The sequence below is a fragment of the Onychomys torridus genome, chromosome 3 (assembly GCF_903995425.1).
Source record: "Onychomys torridus chromosome 3, mOncTor1.1, whole genome shotgun sequence".
Classification (NCBI taxonomy): domain Eukaryota; kingdom Metazoa; phylum Chordata; class Mammalia; order Rodentia; family Cricetidae; genus Onychomys; species Onychomys torridus.
Genome location: NC_050445.1, coordinates 125,889,270 through 125,909,783, shown reverse-complemented (window position 1 = coordinate 125,909,783; position 20,514 = coordinate 125,889,270). Strand labels below are relative to the sequence as shown.

The following is a 20,514-nucleotide window of genomic DNA, read 5'->3' as shown; positions in this document are numbered from 1 at the left end:
TACTTCAACTCCAAGTGAAAAAAACTAATTCTAATCCTAGCACTCGGGAGGCAGAGAGAGGCAGGAGAATCACTGTGAGTTAAGGCCAATCTGGCTACAAGTGAAATCCCATTTCAAAGGAAAAAGTAACAATTCTAAGAGCATGAAAGGTTTAAATGCTGACAGAACTGGAGCCCTCAGAAGACACACATCCCAGCAACCTATGGGCTATGGGCTTTAGATGACACCAAAACACAAAGCAAGGAAAAAGAACAAACTAGGCATTTTAAAATAAAACTTCTGTACTTCAAAATACAGCACCTAGAAAGTGAGAAGATAACAATCGGAACGGGAGTCAAATCACCCATCTGAAAAGGAGTGTGCATCATATATATATATCTCACACTAGATATGCATTTAATGTACATGATATACATATATCTAATATATATAACTAATATGTATACAAATGGCTAATAAGCGTAAGAAAAAATGCTTAGATCATTAACTATCAGAGACCTGAAATCAAAACCACTTGAGATACTGTTTTATGCCATCAGAGAGCTATAATCCAAAGACAGTAACAAGTGTGCTGGCTAGCTAAGGCGTTCTAGTGTGAAATGGACCGCTTTTCCCGACTGCTAATGCACTCTCAATAACACCCGCATGCTATCAGCAACAGCAGTCGGCCTGATTTCATCGCTGGTTTCCAGGGACACTCTAGCTCACTGCTCACCAGCTGTGGATTTTTTCAAAGGGTTTTTAAGCAAACTATAACTAAGAGAAAGAAGGACAGAGGAGAGAGTTTTATCTGGAATGATCTGAACCTGGATGTGCTGATGGGGATCGTCCCAGGCTGTTTTGCTCCTTCATGCCCACTCGAGGCCCTCAGGTGGCAGCCTCGCGTTGGGAACTTACCAAAATCTACCCTCGTTAATATGCACTGCATCGGGTGGTCGGCCGTGTGCCTGGTTGTCGTGGTCCCGCTTTCATAACAAGACGCACAAAGATCGTAATCGTAGCAAATCAAACACTTGTATCTGCGACCTCGGAAATTCCCCTTTAAACATGCATCACAGCTGACACCTATAAAACAAGAAGAAGCACCTTCAATTAGCAGCTAGAACACAGCGGAACCCTGCCATCCCGCAGTGGGGTGAAGTGCTCGCTCAGAAGGTCAGGTTACCATCCTAACGACGACAACACTGAGTTGTGTGCAGGCAGGAGGCTGCAGCAAACAGGCTGCCTTCATCCACAGGGGCTTTAGGCCAGGCACACGGTGACACACTGCCTGGGAGAAGCTTCAAATACTTCAAGACACGTAAAAGCCCCTGCTATAAAGTGCCTTGTGACCAGAAAAGGTGTAATTACAAAACATTCTTTCCATAGGGTCATGGCCCAGTTTTTGCCAAATGGCTCAAAAATGCCACCAAACACCAGGCAGGTATAACAACACACATAAAGAAATGCCATAATCAGACTCTAAGTTCATATCAGAAACAGATTATCAAACACTTAAATACTAATTCTTCAGTTTCTGGTTTTCAGATAATGCCTCACTATGCAGCCCAAGCTGACCTTGAATTCATGATCCTCCTGCCTCAGGTCCGCCGCCAGGTGTTGGGATTAAGGGCATATGCCACCCCACCTGGCTGCCATCAACAACTGTTAGCACGTTCAAATTTAGAATAAACAAGGTGGCAAGCACTCTGGAAACAGGCACGAAGACCTCTGTGAGTTTGAGGTCAGTCTGGTCTCCATAGTGAGTTCCAGATCAGCCAGGGCTGCACAGTGAGACCCTGCCTAAATAGAGAAAGGGAGGCAGGGGAGTTGGGGTGCTTCAAGAGGCAGATAGCAGATCTGTGAATGAATCAAATGATTAGAGTTCAAATGTTTTAAAATTTAAATTGAAAAGTCAACAGGCAGGCTTAACAGTAGAAAATGCCTTTTATTTAACATATGATACACTTGTTTGTGCAGAGAGCTCATATATAGCTGTACTCAAAATGAAATACTAGATGAGTGTGTTAGATAAGAAAAGACGCTGGGTGGTGGTGGCACACGCCTGTAATCCTAGCACTGGGAGGCAGAGGCAGGCGAGTTCAAGCCAGCCTGGTCTAACAAAGCGAGTTCCAGGAAAGGTGCAAAGCTACACAGAGAAACCCTGTCTCGAAAAAACCAAAAAAAGAAAAAGAAAAGACGTCTGGCGGTGGTGGTGCACACCTTTGATCCCAGCAGAGGCAGGGGGATCTCTGTGAGTTCAAGGCCAGCCTGGTCTACAAAGAGTTCCAGGACTACACAGAGAAACTCTGTCTTGAAATACCAAAAAAGAAAAGGCAGTTTAACAATATATCAATGGTATTACTTCATTCCAAAATAGAAAGTCACACTATTTTTTAAAAGCAATTTACGATTCTACCTAGATTAGTCAAGTTCACAGAGAAAGTAGAATACTGGTTATCAACAGGGAGTGTCTGTCTACTGAGTAGAGCTCCAGTTTGGGATGAGGGGAAACTCTGGGGACGGATAATGGTCAAGACAACAATGTGAACGGACTTAGTGTCACAATATAAGGCAGACCATGGGAGTGGGAGACCTATGAATAAATCTAGTCAAAGACAGGAGCCTCTTTATGAAGCAAATTAGCAAAAATGTATTCAAAGGCATTAAAGATTTAAAATACAATTTTAAAATGTGGGTGCTGGGGAGCTGGCTTAGTAAGTAAAGTACTGACTGCACAGGTATGAAGGAGGACCCAGGTAAAAATGGGGGTGCAGCAGTGCCCACTCAGTCCTAGGATCCCTAGGATTTGCTAGACAGCCAGTATAGCCAATCAGTAAGCTCCAGGTTCAGTGAAGGATCCTGACTCAAAAATAAGGTGGGGAAGTTATCCAAGGTGTCCAAAGTGGACCTCTGGTTTCCACATACATGTGCATAAGCATCAGCACACATGCCATCACATACATACACATAAACCACACAAATACACAGGAAGGAAGGGGGCAGGGATAGACAAACTAGGCCACAGAACGGAACTGAAAGTCCAATAACGGATACATGTACACCATGGAGGCCAGGTCACTACAGTACAGAGCAGTGGGAGGAGGAACAGCAACCGAGGGCTGAGAAGCTAAGGGCCAGCTCAAAGATCACTGTGAGAGAGAAATGTTTTCCTCCTCCAAGAAAGCACTACAGGACCAGAGGCTGGAAGGCAGCCACGAGAAGAGGACTGCAAGGGGACAGACACCAAGCCAAGCTGGAGAGTGAGGAGTTATCTGTTAACTCTCCATCTTTCCCACACATGGGACAGCAGGTAAATTCAGCTACATCAAAACCAACCCTTTGCTTCATATTCTAACATGCTAGAGTGAATGAAAGGCCTCATACTTGTTATGTACAATGTTACAGATAAAAGTTTGGTATTTAGAATATGTTAGGAACTCTTACTCATCAATAAAAAAGTAACCAACAGCCAACAGAAAAGTGGACCATTGTCAAGGGGCAGTACAAGGGACAACAAACCCAACTACTACAGAAAGAGAGGCTTAATCTCCTCAGTTACCGAATACAATAAAACCACCACTAGCTATCATTTTACAGCTAGCAAAAGTTCTATGCTATGAAGTGCTAGAGGGACAAGGAGCTGCAGAAGTAACTCAGGCCTTATTGGTAGGTGTTTACAACAACACAACCAGTCAGTCCCTGTTCTAGTGCTGTGAAGAGACACGTGACCAAGGCAGCACCCCCACGTCTCCCCTCAAAGACAGGGTTTCTCTGTGTAGCCCTGGCTGGCCTCAAACTCAGAGATACAACTGCCTCTGCCCCTGCTGGCACTAAAGAGGTGCACCACCATCACCCACCATCCAAGGCAATCTTACAAACAAAAGCACTGAACTGGGGGCTTGCTTATAGTTTCAGAGTCTTAGTTCATTATTGTGGCGGCATCTATGGTGCTAGAGACTAGTAGCTGAGAGCTACCCTGACCCCAAGAAGGTAGACAGGCAGGAAGAGAGACACTGGGCCTGTGGGCATTTGAAACGTCAAAGGCCACCCCTAGTGACACACCTCTGCAGTAAGGCAACACCCCTAACCCTTCCAAGCAGTTCAGCAGACAGGAGCCTATGGGACTGACCGCTCTCATTTCCACCACCATACTTCCCTCAAGCTGCTGCTATTAGGTAGCTGCTCACAGTGACTTGTCACAAGAGTATGTTCAAGGTACCGGGGGCACAACAGTGAAAAACACCCCATCATATACAAATGTGTACATGTACTTGTACACACATGCATGCACGAGCACATGCACTAGCACATACAGGCAGGCAGGCAGGCAGACACAGACACAGACACACACACACACACACACACACACACACACACACACACGTACACGCACACTGCAATTTAACAAAATGAAACAAGAATGGAGAAATAGCTTAGTGTGGTTAAGAGTACTTCTTGTTCTTTAAGAAACCCCAAGTTCATTTCCCAGCATCCACAACAGGTGGCTCACAACTGTCTTTTACCAGCTCCAGAGACTTCTGTTCTATGCGATCCAACCTTTTTCTGGCCTCCGTGGGCACATGCACACACATACCCACATAGAAATATTAAAGACACAAGAAGAAAATGAAACTGTGGGGTTTTTATTGATTACAGTTATTTTCATTTTCAAGATAAAAAAAAATATTTATTTATTTATTTATTTGGTATGCAGTGCTCTGTCTGCCTATGTGTATGCACATATCTTATTATAGTCGGTTATGAGCCACCATGTGGTTGCTGGGAACTGAACTCAGGACCTCTGGAAGAGCACTCAATGCTCTTAACCTCTAAGTCATTTCTCCAGCCTAGTTTTCAAGATTTTCATTATTTTAATCCTGTGTATGTGTGTGTGCATGCACACCCAATGTCAAGAGAACATATCAGATCCCCCAGAGTTAGAGTAAGAGGTGGTTGTGAGCCACCTGACACGGGTGCTGGGAATCAAACTCAGGTCCTCAGGAAGAACAGCAAGAGTTCTTAACTGCTAAGCAATCATCTCTCCAGCAGTTCCTTTGTCTGTTTTTGAGACAGATTCTCATTATGTAACCCTGGCTGTCCTAGAACTTACTATGTACACTGTGTTGGCCTTTGTCTACCAAGTGCTGGAGTCACAGGGTTTTGTTTACAGTTTTTTAAAGTGCAAAGCTCCACATTGATAATCAGTATTATCTCTGCAAGGCCTATGCATCTTTCCAAGTGGGACTTTTCTGAAAAGGAAGTTATTACCCCATGTAATAAGCTGAATATTGTGTAGCTCGTTGAGAAAAGCACTACTAAAGTTACACTACAATGACAAAAGCTGTTCCTCAGAGGGTCTGTGCATTCGGCAACTGACAAACAGTCCAGTCTCGGACCGGGGTGACTTGACAGGTGAAAGTGCATGCCACGTGTGCCTGGCATCCTGAGTTTGATCCCTGGGACCTACGGTGGAGAGGATCATCTCTGAAAGCTGTCCTCTGACCTCCAACATGTGCTGTGGCTCAAGTCCCATCGCATGAGTACACACACATGAGTACACACACACAGAATTTTTAAAATAAAAGAGAAACATGCAGTCCTTTGAAGAGGACCTGAGATAAACAGGAAACAAATTACAGTGCCTTTGCAATGAGCAGAAATCAGGGTTATTTTGCTTAAGGAAGATGGGATTTGAGACAAATGTTAACTTTTTTTTTTTTTTTGGTTTTTCGAGACAGGGTTTCTCTGTGTAGCTTTGTGCTTTTCCTGGAACTCACTTGGTAGCCCAGGCTAGCCTCGAACTCACAGAGATCCACCTGCCTCTGCCTCCCAAGTGCTGGGATTATAGGTGTGCGCCACCACCACCCGGCTAAATGTTAACATTTTTACAACACTTACATGCTGAGAGTGGAAGCTTCCCTATTTCTACTTGAGGAATCAGAGGAAATAAAAACTGGAATAAAAATAAAATAAACGTAAAAATGTCTTACAAAAGGAGAAAATATTTCAGGGGTCCTATTTTTGAAAATACTAACTTATTTATGTGCATGCATCAGGGAGCTACAGGAACCGGAAATGGGGAGGCTGGCTCTTGGAGGAGCTCTATTACATCATGCCTACTTCTTGAGAAACAACCCTTTAGAGCAGCACTAGAGAAGAGGAAGAGATGGGGGCAGGGAAGGCAGTAGGGGAGGGAGGTGGACATGATCAAAGTACATCATGTACAAACACTTTGACCCAGGTAGGCAATGAACTCAAAATCCTCCTGCCTCAGCCTTTGGAACAGCTGGGATTAAAGGCCTGTGCCATCAGTCCAGGTTAAGAATTCCTCCAGGCACGACGTGCTTATTCATACGTCTTTTCACAGGATAACAATTGCTCAAATCTGGCCAGCTCTTCCTCGGCACTGTCAGTTCAAATAGGGTGGGATTTCCTCAGCTGTCTGCAAACCGACGTCTATTCCATTCTTTCAGAGCTTTGCCATCTTCTTATCTAAAGCTTTCTCATCTGGCCTTCCCCCTTCAGAACACTGCATAGTAACAATCAACATGATTTCCAAATACATAAGCTTCTTAATTTCTGTCTTCTCAAATATATAAAGAACTCTGTAAGGATCTGTTTAGCATGAGAACCAGTAACCTGTGGCACATGACATTAGCACATAGCTGAATTCTTAAACATTATACCTCAATGTACTACACTCAAATCAACACAGAAATTGCTACAAAAAACCAAGGTGCAAAAGACACATATAATCATATAAAAGACTGCTATAGTGGTGCATGCCTTTAATCCCAGAACTCTGGAAAGTTCAAGGCCAGCCTGGTCTTTAAGCCAGGGTACATAAAGGTTCTGCCTAAAAACAAAACAAAACAAAAAACAAACAAAACCAACAAACTTAAAGAACTAAAAACACCCCCCCAAACCAAACAAACAAAAAGACAGAGTAAATACTGTATATATATTATGTATGTGACTCGTGGGGACCAGAGGCCTACCCCAATGGCCAGCCCACCTACTTTTTGAGACAAGGTCTTTCAATGAACCCAGACTGAATTAGAGATCCACCAGTATCTGTTTTTCTCTCACCCTAACCACAGCCCTGGGATTATTTTTACATGTGTGAGTGATTCAAACTCAGATCCTGTGCCTGCAAGGCAGGCAGGTACTTTACCAAAGCTGAGCCCTCTCTCAGTTGTCCCCCACCCCACCATGTAATATTTAAAATATACAGCAACACTACATTGCTGTGTATGGTCATATACATAGCTGGAAAACATATTAGTGTATGTGTGGCAAGAACCCAACACCATGGGCCGGGCGTGGTGGCACACGCCTTTAATCCCAGCACTCGGGAGGCAGAGGCAGGCGGATCTCTGTGCGTTCCAGGCCAGCCTGGGCTACTGAGTGAGTTCCAAGACAGCCATTTCTATAAAGAGAAACCTTGTCTCAAAAACAACAACAAAAACAGCAAGCTGCAGGCTCCAGGTTCCATCTTCTGTGCTACAAAACAAAACAGGGCACAAAGTACAACCTGCTGTGTGTACAGCACTGCCTGCCCATGCACTGGGGGAGACACACTGCCTCACTCAGTCTGGGGGAACCTGTAAGAAGCTTTTGGTTGGTTTGGTTTTAGAGACAGGGTTTCTCTGTGTAGCCTTAGCTGTCCGGGAACTAATGGAGATCCTCCTGCCACTGCCTCCAAGTGCTGGGGTTAAGTGCACCACCACACTGGTTGAGAAGTTTTGTTTCTGTAGTGCTGGGGATAGAACCTGGTGACTAAGTCCAAGCTAGAGCAAAAGATGACTTTTGGTGACACTAATGACTTGTTTTATAATACGGTATCAATGGGTAAAACAGATGACCTAGCAAATTCATCATAAAATGGTGCCCTCCCCCATTTTTTTGTACCCAGAATTGGATTCTGAACCTCAAACTTGTCTAATTCTTGTAGAAACCATTTGAGTTTCCAGGTCACTGAGTAGCTCTCCCATATGCATATGAGCTAGGTCTGCTAAGAATCCCAGACAGTGTGGACTGTTTGACCACAGCGTCCAGCAGCTGTTGGAACTGCCGTCGGCTCCACTGGCCCAAGGCACACAAGCAGCAGCAGCAAGCCTACACCTGAGAGGCTGGTACATTCATTCATTCTTCACCAGTTAAAAATGTCCAACAACTGAAGGGTGAAACACAGTCTGGGTCCTCGATCCCTTCACTGGGGTGTCTTTAAACTGTGCTTATTTAAAAAATAAAGTGTCGGGGGAAATGAAGAAAAGCAGACGTTCTACATGTTCTTGACACAAGGTATGTAAGCAAGACACAGAAAATACATTGATAGCATCATGCTTTTACTGCTATTTGAGCTAAAAATGTCTGTACATGCATTCATGACCAATCCCCGTCAAGCATGGCAAATGACAGCTCCTTCTACTGTGTTAGAAGAATGTTTTCCCTGTGTTTGTGTTAGGAGACATTTTACTCCATGCTGACCCACTCTGTCATGACTGTACAAAGCAGTCCTAAATACCTTCTCCACAAAACACTGAAACATGATGCCACGGTCCTTTCCTCCATGTTCTACACGCACGCACGCACGCACGCACGCACGCACGCACACACACACACACGCACACGACAGTTATAAACCCACCACACACCAAGTCAGTCACTTTCTCCTCTTCTAGGCTAACCCATCTAACAAGTCCCCCAACCCCCCCTCAACATTCTACTGTTGGCTCATTTCCCCACTGAGTTCAGACCGAAGGAACCGATGGCAGATAACTAGGAGAGGCTGATAATCAGGACGCGACAAAATCGCTTCGCTCATCTTCACTTTCTACACCAATTAAGAAGAAACAAACCATGCGGTGTTGGGCGGCAGTGGTGCACGCCTTTAATCCAGCACTCAGGAGGCAGAGGCAGGCAGATTTCTGTGAGTTGGAGGCCAGCCTGGTCCCAGAACAGCCAAGGCTACAGAGAAACCCTGTCTCTAAAACCAAACCAAAAACTGTAGTGGGTAGTTGTTCCAGCTTTGACCTTGAAACACTGCCCCTAGTATGACAGCAGGTAACTGCCACACCTGCCTATGACCTGCCCCTGGGGCGTGGTTGAGAGGGAACCCCTAAAGACTCAAGGTGTGTGCTTGCTGGCCCCTTCTGGATACCTCGTAGTCCTGGAAGCTGGATGGAGACCAAGCCAGAGTTCTCTGTTAGATGGTACCTCATCTCTCCCTGATCCTGTAACTAACCCTTACTGGCTGTAAGTTACCCCAGAAATAAACCTCTCTTGATTACCAGATAAATTACGTGGAACTGCCTCATTAATTAGTTATACAAAAACTACAAGGAAACAAGCAGTGTGTTATGATACAAATCTGTAAAATTGCGGCACATGGGGTCGGACAGTCAAGGGAGTAATCTCTTCACAATGAAGGGCGGGCATAGGCACATCAGGAGTCTCCTCTCTTTCCTCAAGCTTATTTGAAGTAAAACAGGTACAAGTTCCTGTTAGGACTATTTCTCAGCTCCAAGCCGACCCACCCTTCTGGATCCCCTGGTACCATCTGACAAAGTAAGGGTATTCACAATTTTAACAATGGGGTAGGTGCAAAGCTATGGGCAGATACTGTTACTAAACACCCTCCCCCTCATTGAAGGGAGGCTCAGAATGCCCAGGATAGCAAAGTTAGGGACCCTGTGCTGGGATAGTTATCCAGACTCTTCAGGCTGCTGCTCTCTCATTTCTATCCCGTCCATGGGAGGCCCGGAGGGGGAGAAAGGCAGGAAGAGGGGAGCATGCCTTCAGCAGCAGAGGGGTCCCAGCACTCTCACGACTAGCCAGCTCAGAAGGCAGAGTACAATTGTGTGGGAACAGGCCAGGGGGACTCTGAACTCATTCACCTAAAAGTAAGGCCAACATTCCCCTCTTCACAACGACAGAAACCTCTACACCACTAACTCTCAACCTGTGGGTCACACCCCCTTGGGCATCAAATGACCCCTTCACAGGGGTCACCATCAGAAATCACAGGTATTTACATTATGGTTCCTAACAGTAGCAAAATCACAGTTATGAAGTAGCAGTGAAAATAATTTTATGGAGGGGGTTACCACAATATGAGGAATGAGAAATTGTAGTAACTGTTGAAGCATTAGGAAGGAGACTGAGAACCGCGGCCCTCCACTGTCCTATGTAATAACAGCAATGTGAACCCGTAGGTAGCTGGATGGGCGGGCCTAGTGAGAGCTAGTAATGAGCTCACCTGGCGAGCTAAAGCTCTTGGTGTTTGAACAGCACCTCCATCAGGAGGACCCAGGGCTCCCTGAAGACACGGATCACACCAGGGACTGGGGGACAAGTACAGGGGATACCCAGATCCATAGTGAATGACCCAGAAAAGAATGATGGGAGCATGTACAAGAGACAGGGGAGACAGTCAGGTGTGGTGGAGTGTGCCTATAGTCCTGGTTCTCAGGAGGCAGGAAGAGGATCCAGGCCAGCCTGCTTGGTCTACATAACAAGTTCCAGGCCAGCTGAAACCAGACACTGGAGCATCAGAACGAAAAGTAGCAGCAACATTGGGGAAGAGTCCATACTGACAAAAGCGGAAAGGCCGATAGGGAGAAGGAAACACGACAAACTTCCTTATTGTAGATGGAACTGAGGCCAATGCCTGCTTCATTAGCCCCGTCTCATTACTTAGACGGGTAACCCTCAAGTGAAATTCAGTTCCCCAACGGCCCTCGACACACTTACACACTCATGGGACTATGGCTACTGCCTCAGACCCGAAATGCTGGACAATGGTATCTGAGACCGTGAGTCATAATTCAGTCTCAAAAACTTACCTTGCTCCTTTTTGAAACTTTAAAAATTTTGTAATGGAATTGGGACAAAAGGACTTTCACAAGGGTGTAAAGAATGAACAGACACAAATCAGAAATGCAGCTTCATTTTCATTGGTGAATATGTCTGAAATAACAAGTGGTCTAGACTCCGTAACAGACATGCATGAATATGTATCATCACTGGCACTGCTTTCACAGTAAAGACACAGGACACTGGAGTAGCTTACAAGATTGTGTGAGAGTGCACCCAACTCAGCTCAACCCAAACCAGCCATGTCTGCCCTTTCGTTCTCACCTTTCACACTGCACACAGGGACCTTCCGGTCTCGATTCAGTGCCATGATTTCTCTTGAAAAGAATCACTTGTGTGGCCGGGTGGTGGCGGTGGCACACACCTTTAATCCTGGAGGCAGGTGGATCTCTGAGAGTTCGAGGCCAGCATGGTCTACAGAGCTAGTTCCAAGACAGGCTCCAAGCTACAGAGAAACCCTGTCTTGAAAAAACAAAACGAAAGAAAGAAAGAAAAAGAAAAAACATGAAAAAAAAATTTGTGCTCTGTACTGGTGATTCTAAAGCAGCCCCCATGAGCAAAGATGAAGTGTTGCCAGTGTTCCAAACACATGTATAAAACAGTTCAGGCATGAATTATGGTGCTGCTGACTTATGTTGGTGAATCTGATGACAGTCTATTCATTATGATCTATATAATATGTAATTTTAATTACTTGTATCCCAACAAGAATTGACACACAAAAAGTTATAGAATAATCCTGATGCAAAGGTTCTAACCAGAGGCCTCTAGGATCCTAATGTATTTATTTCATCTAGGAGCAGAGGGTCTATATATAATGTTCATGTCAACCCCATGTATACAAGATAATCACAAATGAAGTGACCAGGGAAAGGGTTCCAAGAGGAGGGGAGGTGAGTGTGCTACATAAGGACCCCCACAGCCATGCAACGTTCTGCATTTCACTGCAGCAGTGCACGTGTCCACATAAGGACCCTCACGGCCATGCAGCGTTCTGCATTTCACTGCAGCAGTGCACGTGTCCACATAAGGACCCTCACGGCCATGCAGCGTTCTGCATTTCACTGCAGCAGTGCACGTGTCCACACAAGGACCCTCACGGCCATGCAGCGTTCTGCATTTCACTGCAGCAGGGCACATGTCCACACAAGGACCCTCACGGCTATGCAACGTTCTGCATTTCACTGCAACAGTGCTCGTGTCACAGTTTTTTTTTGGTTTTGTTTTGGTCTTGGTTTTAGGGACAGAGTTTCTCTGTGTAGCCCTGACTGTCCTAGAACTCACTCTATAGACCAGGCTGGCCTCAAACTTTGCCTCCTGGGATTAAAGGTGTGAGCCGCCACACCCAGCTGTATCATAGTTTTAATACTGTACTACTGTTCAGTTACTAGGAGATATTGTGCACTATTTTCATAACTACATATGATTACAATTAACTTAAAGAATTTAAAAAGTGACTATACAGTATGTGTGTGTACATATAATATATATTTTCTCTTCAACCGGAATTCAGAATGAAACCCAGAGAATGTGGTACAGGGCTAGTTTCTTATCTGGACTTGGCTGGTCTCCCCTGTTCACTGATGAAGTCCCCATGCTCCCTCTAGGAGACAGAGGACTCTGTTTGCCCCAAGGAAGTGTCCTGCTTTGACCTGGGAGCTGGAAGTGGGCCACAGTGAACAGCCAGCCACCTTCTGACTACAGCCTAAAAATTCAACCAATGACAGTCTAGCCAAACTCCAGTCCAACCAAATCCTCCTCCCTTAGTGTGGGGCCTGAACTTCCAAGGTCCTTGTAAAAGGACTTCAAAGAGTAAGAGCTCCCAGGGAGGCTGAGGGCAAACTGCTCTGCTTCCTTCTCCCAGGAGTGGCATTAACAGTGTAACTGTCCCTTTTCTCTTTGGGGGGGGGGGGGGGGCTATCTGCTCCAAGTTTCCCAACCAAGCAATGGTAGCTAAGCTGGGAAGAGAGATACTGTAAAGCTGCAGAAAGCAAGAAATTGTTGAAGACAAAGTATTTAAGTTTGTGACAGCAAAGATGTTTATAAGAGGGGCCTATCTATTGATGGAAACACTTAGATACATGGATGTTGGTTTTAGCCCTTTGCCCTTTTTAACAACAACAACTTCTTCTTCTTCTTCTTCTTCTTCTTCTTCTTCTTCTTCTTCTTCTTCCTCCTCCTCCTCCTCCTCCTCCTCCTCCTCCTCCTCCTCTCTTTCTTTTCTCTCTCTCTCTCTCTCTCTCTCTCTCTCTCTCTCTCTCTTTCTTTCTTTTTTTAAAGACGGAGTCTGGCCTGGAACTCACTCTGTAGACCAGGCTGTCTTCCAAGTCAAAGAGGTCCACTGCCATACTCAGCTTATTCTTTTTTAAGTACATACCCTCTAGATATTCTTTCCAATGCAAGACACATTTCTCACATATAAACATAAATGCTACATTCAAAAGGCTGGCTAGAAGCCGGGCGGTGGTGGCACACACCTTTAATCCCAGCACTCGGGAGGCAGAGGCAGGCGGATCTCTGTTCAAGGCCAGCCTGGTCTCTAGAGCGAGATTCAGGACAGGCACCAAAAAAAAAACGACGCAGAGCAATCCTGTCTGGAAAAACAAACAAACAAACAAACAAAGGCTGGCTAGTCATATATTTTTCACAACAAAAAAATTCATCAAATCTATGAGGGCATTTTTATTACACCTTGGAAGGCAAGGCCTTTTTAAACAACTGAAACCACCAATGAGAGCAAAGCAGATGAGAGGAAGGCATTCAAATGCCTCCTTGGTATTAAGAGACAGATTCCTACAGTCCTCTGGGATTTGCTTTTGTTCGTAAAAAGATCAAGCAAAGCTCATGAAAATCTCAATAGACAGCCAGGCATGAACAGTAAAGTGGACCAGCACTACAGATCCTGTGCATCTCAATTGATCTGTGCTGGATTACGACACTCTCTGCCTACCTGCCCCCCAAAGGGCCCTCCTACCCGTGCAAATACCTTTTGTCACCTCCCACAGGTTAAAAGCCACATTGTAGGCTTGCCCCATAAGCCAACAACAACTTTTTAGCTTTCTCATGGCTACAAGTCTGCCACATTGTATCACTTGCCCAGGCATCTCCAAGGCAAGGTCCTATGCTAGACTGCCCCCCTTGGGATCCCCTCATTTGTAAGGTCCAACTCTTCTGAAGACTGAGAAGTTCAGAGAGCCCTTCCTGAGCATGTTTTAGAGTTCTCTGTGGGAATGCAAATCTGTGCAGTGGCCAGGTGTCTGTCCAGAATAAGGGAGTACTATTTCTACAGTGTATCTCCTTCCCCACCATGCCAACTGGTCTCTTTTGCTGCCCAGGGAGCAAAGGGACCTAGCAGGAGGGTGAAAAGCAAACTGCAAGGCCAGCCTCACACGGGGTCCCCGGCAAATGTCTGTTTAATCTGGGGAGTCCCACTGGGACCGGGGGTCCTGTAGCCTTCAGTCTTTGTCTTGCTACTCTGCTGTCAGGTCTTCTTTGGTCCGCTGCATTTCTCTTTAGTGTGCGGCAGCACATGCCGTGATCCCAGCCTCAGAGGCAGCAGCTAAGGTGGGTTTCTGTGAGTTCCAGGCCAGCCAAGGCCATGTAGTGAGGCCCCTCACAGCTCTCCAGAGTCTTCCAATTAAATTATTCTAATTAAATTAGCATCAGCTCCCTGATCCCTTCCCATACTTCTCAAGTTTGGAGAGCAGCATCATGAACTCCTCCGTCTTCTGCTCCAGATTCCTTTCTTGAGCCAGACTGAGTGATTCTGTGTTTCTTTCTAAGTCAGTTTCAGTGATCTTTCGACACTGGGCATTCTGAGTTGGAAATATTATCACAGCTGGATAAAGTGAACTCATCAGCCTCTTCTGAGAATCCACCTTAGAAAACACTGACGTGGGAGAAGCATAGGGGAACAGGCACAGAATGCTGTGTCACACCTAAAGAAACCCACTGGAAATTTACCCCCTTGAAATGTGCCTCCCTAGTGATTTAGAAACTTACAGAAAACTCCAATCATCTAACCAGTTCAACAGGGAACTGGTTCCAGGAGAACCCCTGCCCAAACCCCACTACGTACAAGTCTGACATATCAAATGCAGTGTTTGCATATCCTGATGCCATAGATCACCTAGAACACACTGTAACTGATGTAGACAGTAGTTATACTGTTATCATTTAGCTCAACCCTTGCACCAAAAGGGAAGAGGAGGCATATATGCTCAGCACATATACATCTTTTTTTTTTAATGTTAGTATATTTTAGTATTTTAATCAGTTGGGAGAACAGTGGGCCAACTGTATAAGCATGTGTGTAAGATCAGCCAGAGCTGTGTGTGGGCAAAAGAGTGTTTAGCATGTGTGAGACCTTTGGGTTAAAGAGAAAGGCAAGAAAGGGCAACTGTGGCAGGGAGACAGATTATCCAGTTATCCAATATTTGTGCATGAAGGCATCACAATGAATCACATTATTTTAAATGTGTTTTTAAAAAGAAAGTTAAGAAAGGAGCCAGGCTTTGTGGCTGCAATTCCAGCACTTGAGAAGCAGAGGCAGAAGCATCAGGTCATCCTTGGTACATGATGAGTCAGAGGCCAGCCCAAGCTGCATGACCGCACTAAACAACAGAAAGAAAGCTGCTCAAGAGCCACCCAGGGAGCAAGCTCAGGCCACATTACAGGCGCACACACTACACCAGAGAGGAACATTCTACTGTCACCACACCATGCACAGAAGAGCTGCTGTAGCTCTACCTGGTTTTAAAATGGGAAGCAAGTCTAGCTTGTACACTGCCTGAAAAGACAGACCCGGAAACTATGTCTTGATGGCTTGTTCAGCACGAGAGCCTGGAGCGGTACTGAGGGGATGGGAGAGCCACCTCCCTAGTGCTGGGACTGAAGGCGTGTGCCAACACCACCGTTGTTTCCTTAGGAAGTTGTCTCGAGTCTATGCCACGCCTACCCTGAAAGGCATGGCACTTCCTCCACCTCTTCTCTTGGCAGCTGCCAGAATTTTCACCTAACCTGCATTGTGATGTCTTAAATTAGAATTGTTCTCAAGCTCAAAATCAAAACCAAAACCACAATAACAAAATGAGGGCTGGGGAGAAGACTCAATAGTTAACAGCACCCAACATGGTGGCTTACAACCATGTGCAACCCTAGTTCCAGGGGGTCCGATGCCCGCTTCCGGCCTGCGGTGCACACACAGGCACACAACACCCATACAAATTATATATAAAATGTTTTTTGGAGACAGGGTTTCCGCTGGCTGTCCTGGAACTAGCTCTGTAGACCAGGCTGGCCTCCAACTCACAGAGATCCACCTGCCTCTGCTTCCTGAGTGCTGGAATTAGAGGCATGCGCAGATCTCTGAGTTTGAGGCCAGCCTGGTCTACAGAGCTAGTTCCAGGAGATCCAGGGCTACAAAGAGAAGCCCTGTCTAAAATTGTGTGTGTGTGTGTCTAGGGTGAGTGAGGCAGTATGCTTGTCTAGTGTGCACAAAGCCATGGGTTTGATCCCCATTACCACACAGACGGGGTTTGGGGGTACAAACCTGTACAAACTTAAACTTGCTTTGAAGGAAGTTCTGCATTACTTAGTGAGAGACTGGTACCATCTAAATCAGAGGCCCCATGATTAACCAGTCAATAACTCTGAATCATCTGGAAACAGGACACTGCTAACTGATGCAAACCATCAGTACTAGGAGAGTCACACTCTGTAGTCAGTTCTCTCAGCTGCGGGAGGATACAAAGCTTCCAAAAGTCACAGAGCGTCCTAGACAATGCCCACTGACATGAGCTTAGTCACTGTGGTTCTCAACAGGTACTGCCGAACTGCGGGAGATACTTAGTGATTGGGTGGGGGCTTTCCTAGCACCCGTGGAGCACAGTGCCCAAGTGGCTGCCTTGCAATGCATGAGAAATGGAATGAAGAATTGTCTAGCATCCCACTGGCGACTAAACCTCCTAAACGACATTTAGGAGCACTTGTTGCTATTATAGAGGTCCCAGTTTCAGCTCCCAGCACCCACATGGTAATTTACAACCACTCCTAACTCCAGCTCTGAGGGGATCTGATGCCTTCTTCCCAGGACAGCAGGCATGCATGCACATGGTACCCAAATATATGTTCGGGCAAACACTCATACATATAAAAGAAAATTACTCTGGAGGAGGAAAAGATGACTAAAAACATAACAGCAAACTTAAAACTTCAACAACTGTCTAAGCATAGGGGCCGGAGATGGCTAGCTGTTCAGAGTGCAGAGAAGCAGGGGTTGCTTCTACCTCTCCTGTCAGGCAGCAGCTAACAACTAGGGTCACAGCTGCTGGTAACTCCAGTTTGGTGGGGAAGGGGATTCCCATACCCTCTGGCATCCTTGGACATTTGCACACAGGTGGAGCACATAAGCTCACAGGTACACACACATACATACACATAAAAAACTTTAAATAAATTATCTAAATATAACACCCATTTCTATTTCTTATAGAAACACAAAGCATTTTTCCAGTTTTGGCAATTATTTATTTTCAGATATTCCACTGTGATGGTTAATTTCACAGGTAAGCTTGGATGGATTAGCGTATACCCAAAAAACTGGGTATTTTTCTCATATGACAATGAAGATGGGTGTGTCTCTCTGTATGCATGTATGGGTATGTTTACCCATGTATGTACACAAGTGGAGGCCAGAGATCAATGCTAATTATCCTCAGTTACTTACTACCTCATTCATTCATTTACTCATTCATTTTGATTTTTCAAGACAGGGTTTCTTGGTGTTACAACTCTAGCTGTCCTGAAACTCACTTTGTAGACCAGGCTGGTCTCAAACTCACCAACATCTGCCTGCCTCTGCCTCTGGAGTGCTGGGATTAAAGGTGTATACCACCACTGCCTAGCTCATCTCGTTTGTTTGTTTTGGAGACAGTCTCTCTTGCTGTGGGATGTTCTGTATGCTCCGAATGTGTTGCTCTGATTAGTTAATAAAGTGCTGATTGGCCAGTAGCCAGGCAGGAAGTATAGGCGGGACAAAGGAGAGGAGAAGGCAGGGAAGTGGAAGGCTGAGTCAGGGGACGCTGTCAGCCAGGAGGGAGCAGGATGTAAAGTACTGGCAAGCCACGAGCCACGTGGCAAGGTATAGATTTATAGAAATGGGTTAATTTAAGATAGAAGAACTAGAGAGCAAGAAGCCTGAGCCATGGCCATACAGTTTATAAATAATATAAGTGTCTGAGTGATAATTTTTTAAGTGGGCTGTGGGACTGCAGGGGCTTGGCGGGACCGGGATTGAAGCACTCTAGCTACACTCTCTATGTAGCCCTATCATAGAACTCACTGTGTAGACCAGGCTGACCTCAAACTCAGAGATCTCCCCATCTCTTCCCTCCCATGTGTTGGAACTAAAGGTATATTCCACCTAATTTTTGAGATGGAGTCTCTCACTGGATCTAGAGTTCATACTGATATGGCTAGGCTAGCAAGGTCCCAGGATATGCCTGGCTACTGACCCCTATAACCCCTAAGCTGAGGCTACAGGTGTGCACTGTTGCATCTGGCTTTTATGTGAGCACTGGCGAACTAACCAAGGGCCCCATGCTTACATGGCAATCACTTCATCCACTCAGCCATTTCCTGAGGAGTGCTCCACCACTGAGTGACACTCCTACTCAGTAAAAGATTTACTATTTACAAATGTTTTATTTTTCTACCAAGTTTCCATTCTAGTATCTTTATGAATCTTTAGCTCTTTGATTTTTTTTTTTTTTTTTTTTTTTTTTGGTTTTTCGAGACAGGGTTTCTCTGTGTAGCTTTGTGCCTTTCCTGGATCTCACTCTGTAGACCAGGCTGGCCTTGAACTCACAAAGATCCACCTGACTCTGCCTCCCGAGTGTTGGGATTAAATGCGTGCACCACCGCCTGGCTATGTTTTTTTTTTTTTTTGAGCTGAGGATCGAACCCGGGCCTTTCGCTTGCTAGGCAAGCGCTCTACCATTGAGCTAAATCCCCCACCCCCAGCTCTTTGATTTTTTTTAAATTTTTTATTTTTAAGAGATAGGTTCTGACTATGTAGCCCAGCTAGCCTAGCCCGAATTTCCAAGATGCTTCAGCCTTGGGAGCTCATTCCCATACTCTGTAAAACAGAATGACTTTTCAATTTCTTTTAAATCCAAAGTAGTTTAACTAGATGGAGATACTTATCTACTTCACTGTAATGTCTAAGGTAGCAAAAAATTACGTTAATGAGGTGAAGTTAACTATTTCAGATAATCAACAGGTACTAAAATGTAAAAATAGATGAGGCACTGGCTTCAAACTAGATTAAGGACTGCTAACTTAGTTTAGTGGACAGCAACAGCACTAAAAAAGTCTGAAATAGAGATGGTTTTCCTGCTTTGTGTTGCTTAACAGCTGTATACGTGGCACTTTATTTACTTATTTAGAGACAGAGTCTCACTATGTAGCTCTGGCTAAATTGGAACTTATCACAGGGACCCAGCTGGCCTTGAACTTAGAGATCTGCCTGCCTCTGCTGGGATTCAAGGAACATACTACCTTGCCAGGTCTGAATCAGAACTTCTTTAAAATGGAATAGAATTGAAGATATTAAGACCATATGTAAATATGGTTATTATTTTATGATTTTTATTTCTATTATGTTTATTTTATAGGTGCCATAAAATGTATTTTATGCTATAGATCAAGGTCACGTAATTCTGCAAACTAAAACTGAAGTGTCATCCAACTCAAAAGGCTTTCTTCAGGGAACAGACCACACAGTTAACAAGCCTCCTCTAAGTCCCCCAACTTCTGCCTGCAGCACAGGGGTCTCGTACAAGCCTGTAACTCACCCCACACTCAGACCCTCCCTCTAATAACTTCCATCTTCCCACCTCCTACACATAGCCTTGTGCAAGCCCTTCCCTCAGCCGCTCTCTTCCTTCTCTGTCTTACTTAAAAACAAACCACCACCAGGGGCGCACGCCTTCAATCCCGGGACTCGGGGGCAGAGGCAGGCGGATCCCTGAGTTTGGTGCCTGTCCGGTCTACAGGGTGAGTTCCAGGACAGCCAAGGCTACACAGAGAAACCCTGTCTTGAAAAACCAAAATGAAAAAACAAAAACAAAACCTCTCAAACATGGCACTGGCTTTTTTAGGCATCCTAACAGAAAACTGAGCATGGTGTAATCCCAGTGGGGGGGTGGGGAGTGGCTGGAGGGAAAGCAGAAGGGTCAAGAGTTCCAGGCCAGCCTTGGCCACATGAAAGCTCGTCTCAAAAATCAGACCAAACAACAAACCCCAGAACTGGCAAAGTGGCCTGGCAGGTAAAGGGACTTATTAGTTCCGAAGACCTGAATGTGATCTCCAGATCCGCCTGACAGAAACATAAGAACGGATGCCTAGAAAGCTGTACTGATCTTGACTCATGTGCCATGCACATATGCATATATACACACACAAACAAAGAAATATCAAAAAAATAGGAAGTGCAAAGTTGGGGTCTGGTGAGATAGCTCAGCAAGTAAAGGAGCCTGACAGCCTGAGTTAGTATGTGAGACCCCTGTGGTGGAAAGTGAACCAACACATGTAAGCTGTTCTCCGATCTTCACGTGTGCCACTGTCACACGCGCACATGCACACATGCACACA

The 20,514-nt window shown here is 45.3% G+C and overlaps 1 protein-coding gene across 2 annotated transcripts in view; it reads right to left on the bottom strand.

Annotated features, from left to right (window-relative positions):
* The window catches only part of Kcmf1 (potassium channel modulatory factor 1), a 67,465-nt gene that overhangs the window by 24,364 nt on the left and 22,587 nt on the right, over positions 1-20,514 (bottom strand). For both annotated transcript variants that reach the window (XM_036181802.1, XM_036181803.1), the window contains exon 2: positions 898-1,065. In XM_036181802.1, coding sequence (XP_036037695.1) covers positions 898-1,065 — 168 coding nt within the window. The remainder of the gene's footprint in view (positions 1-897; positions 1,066-20,514) is intronic.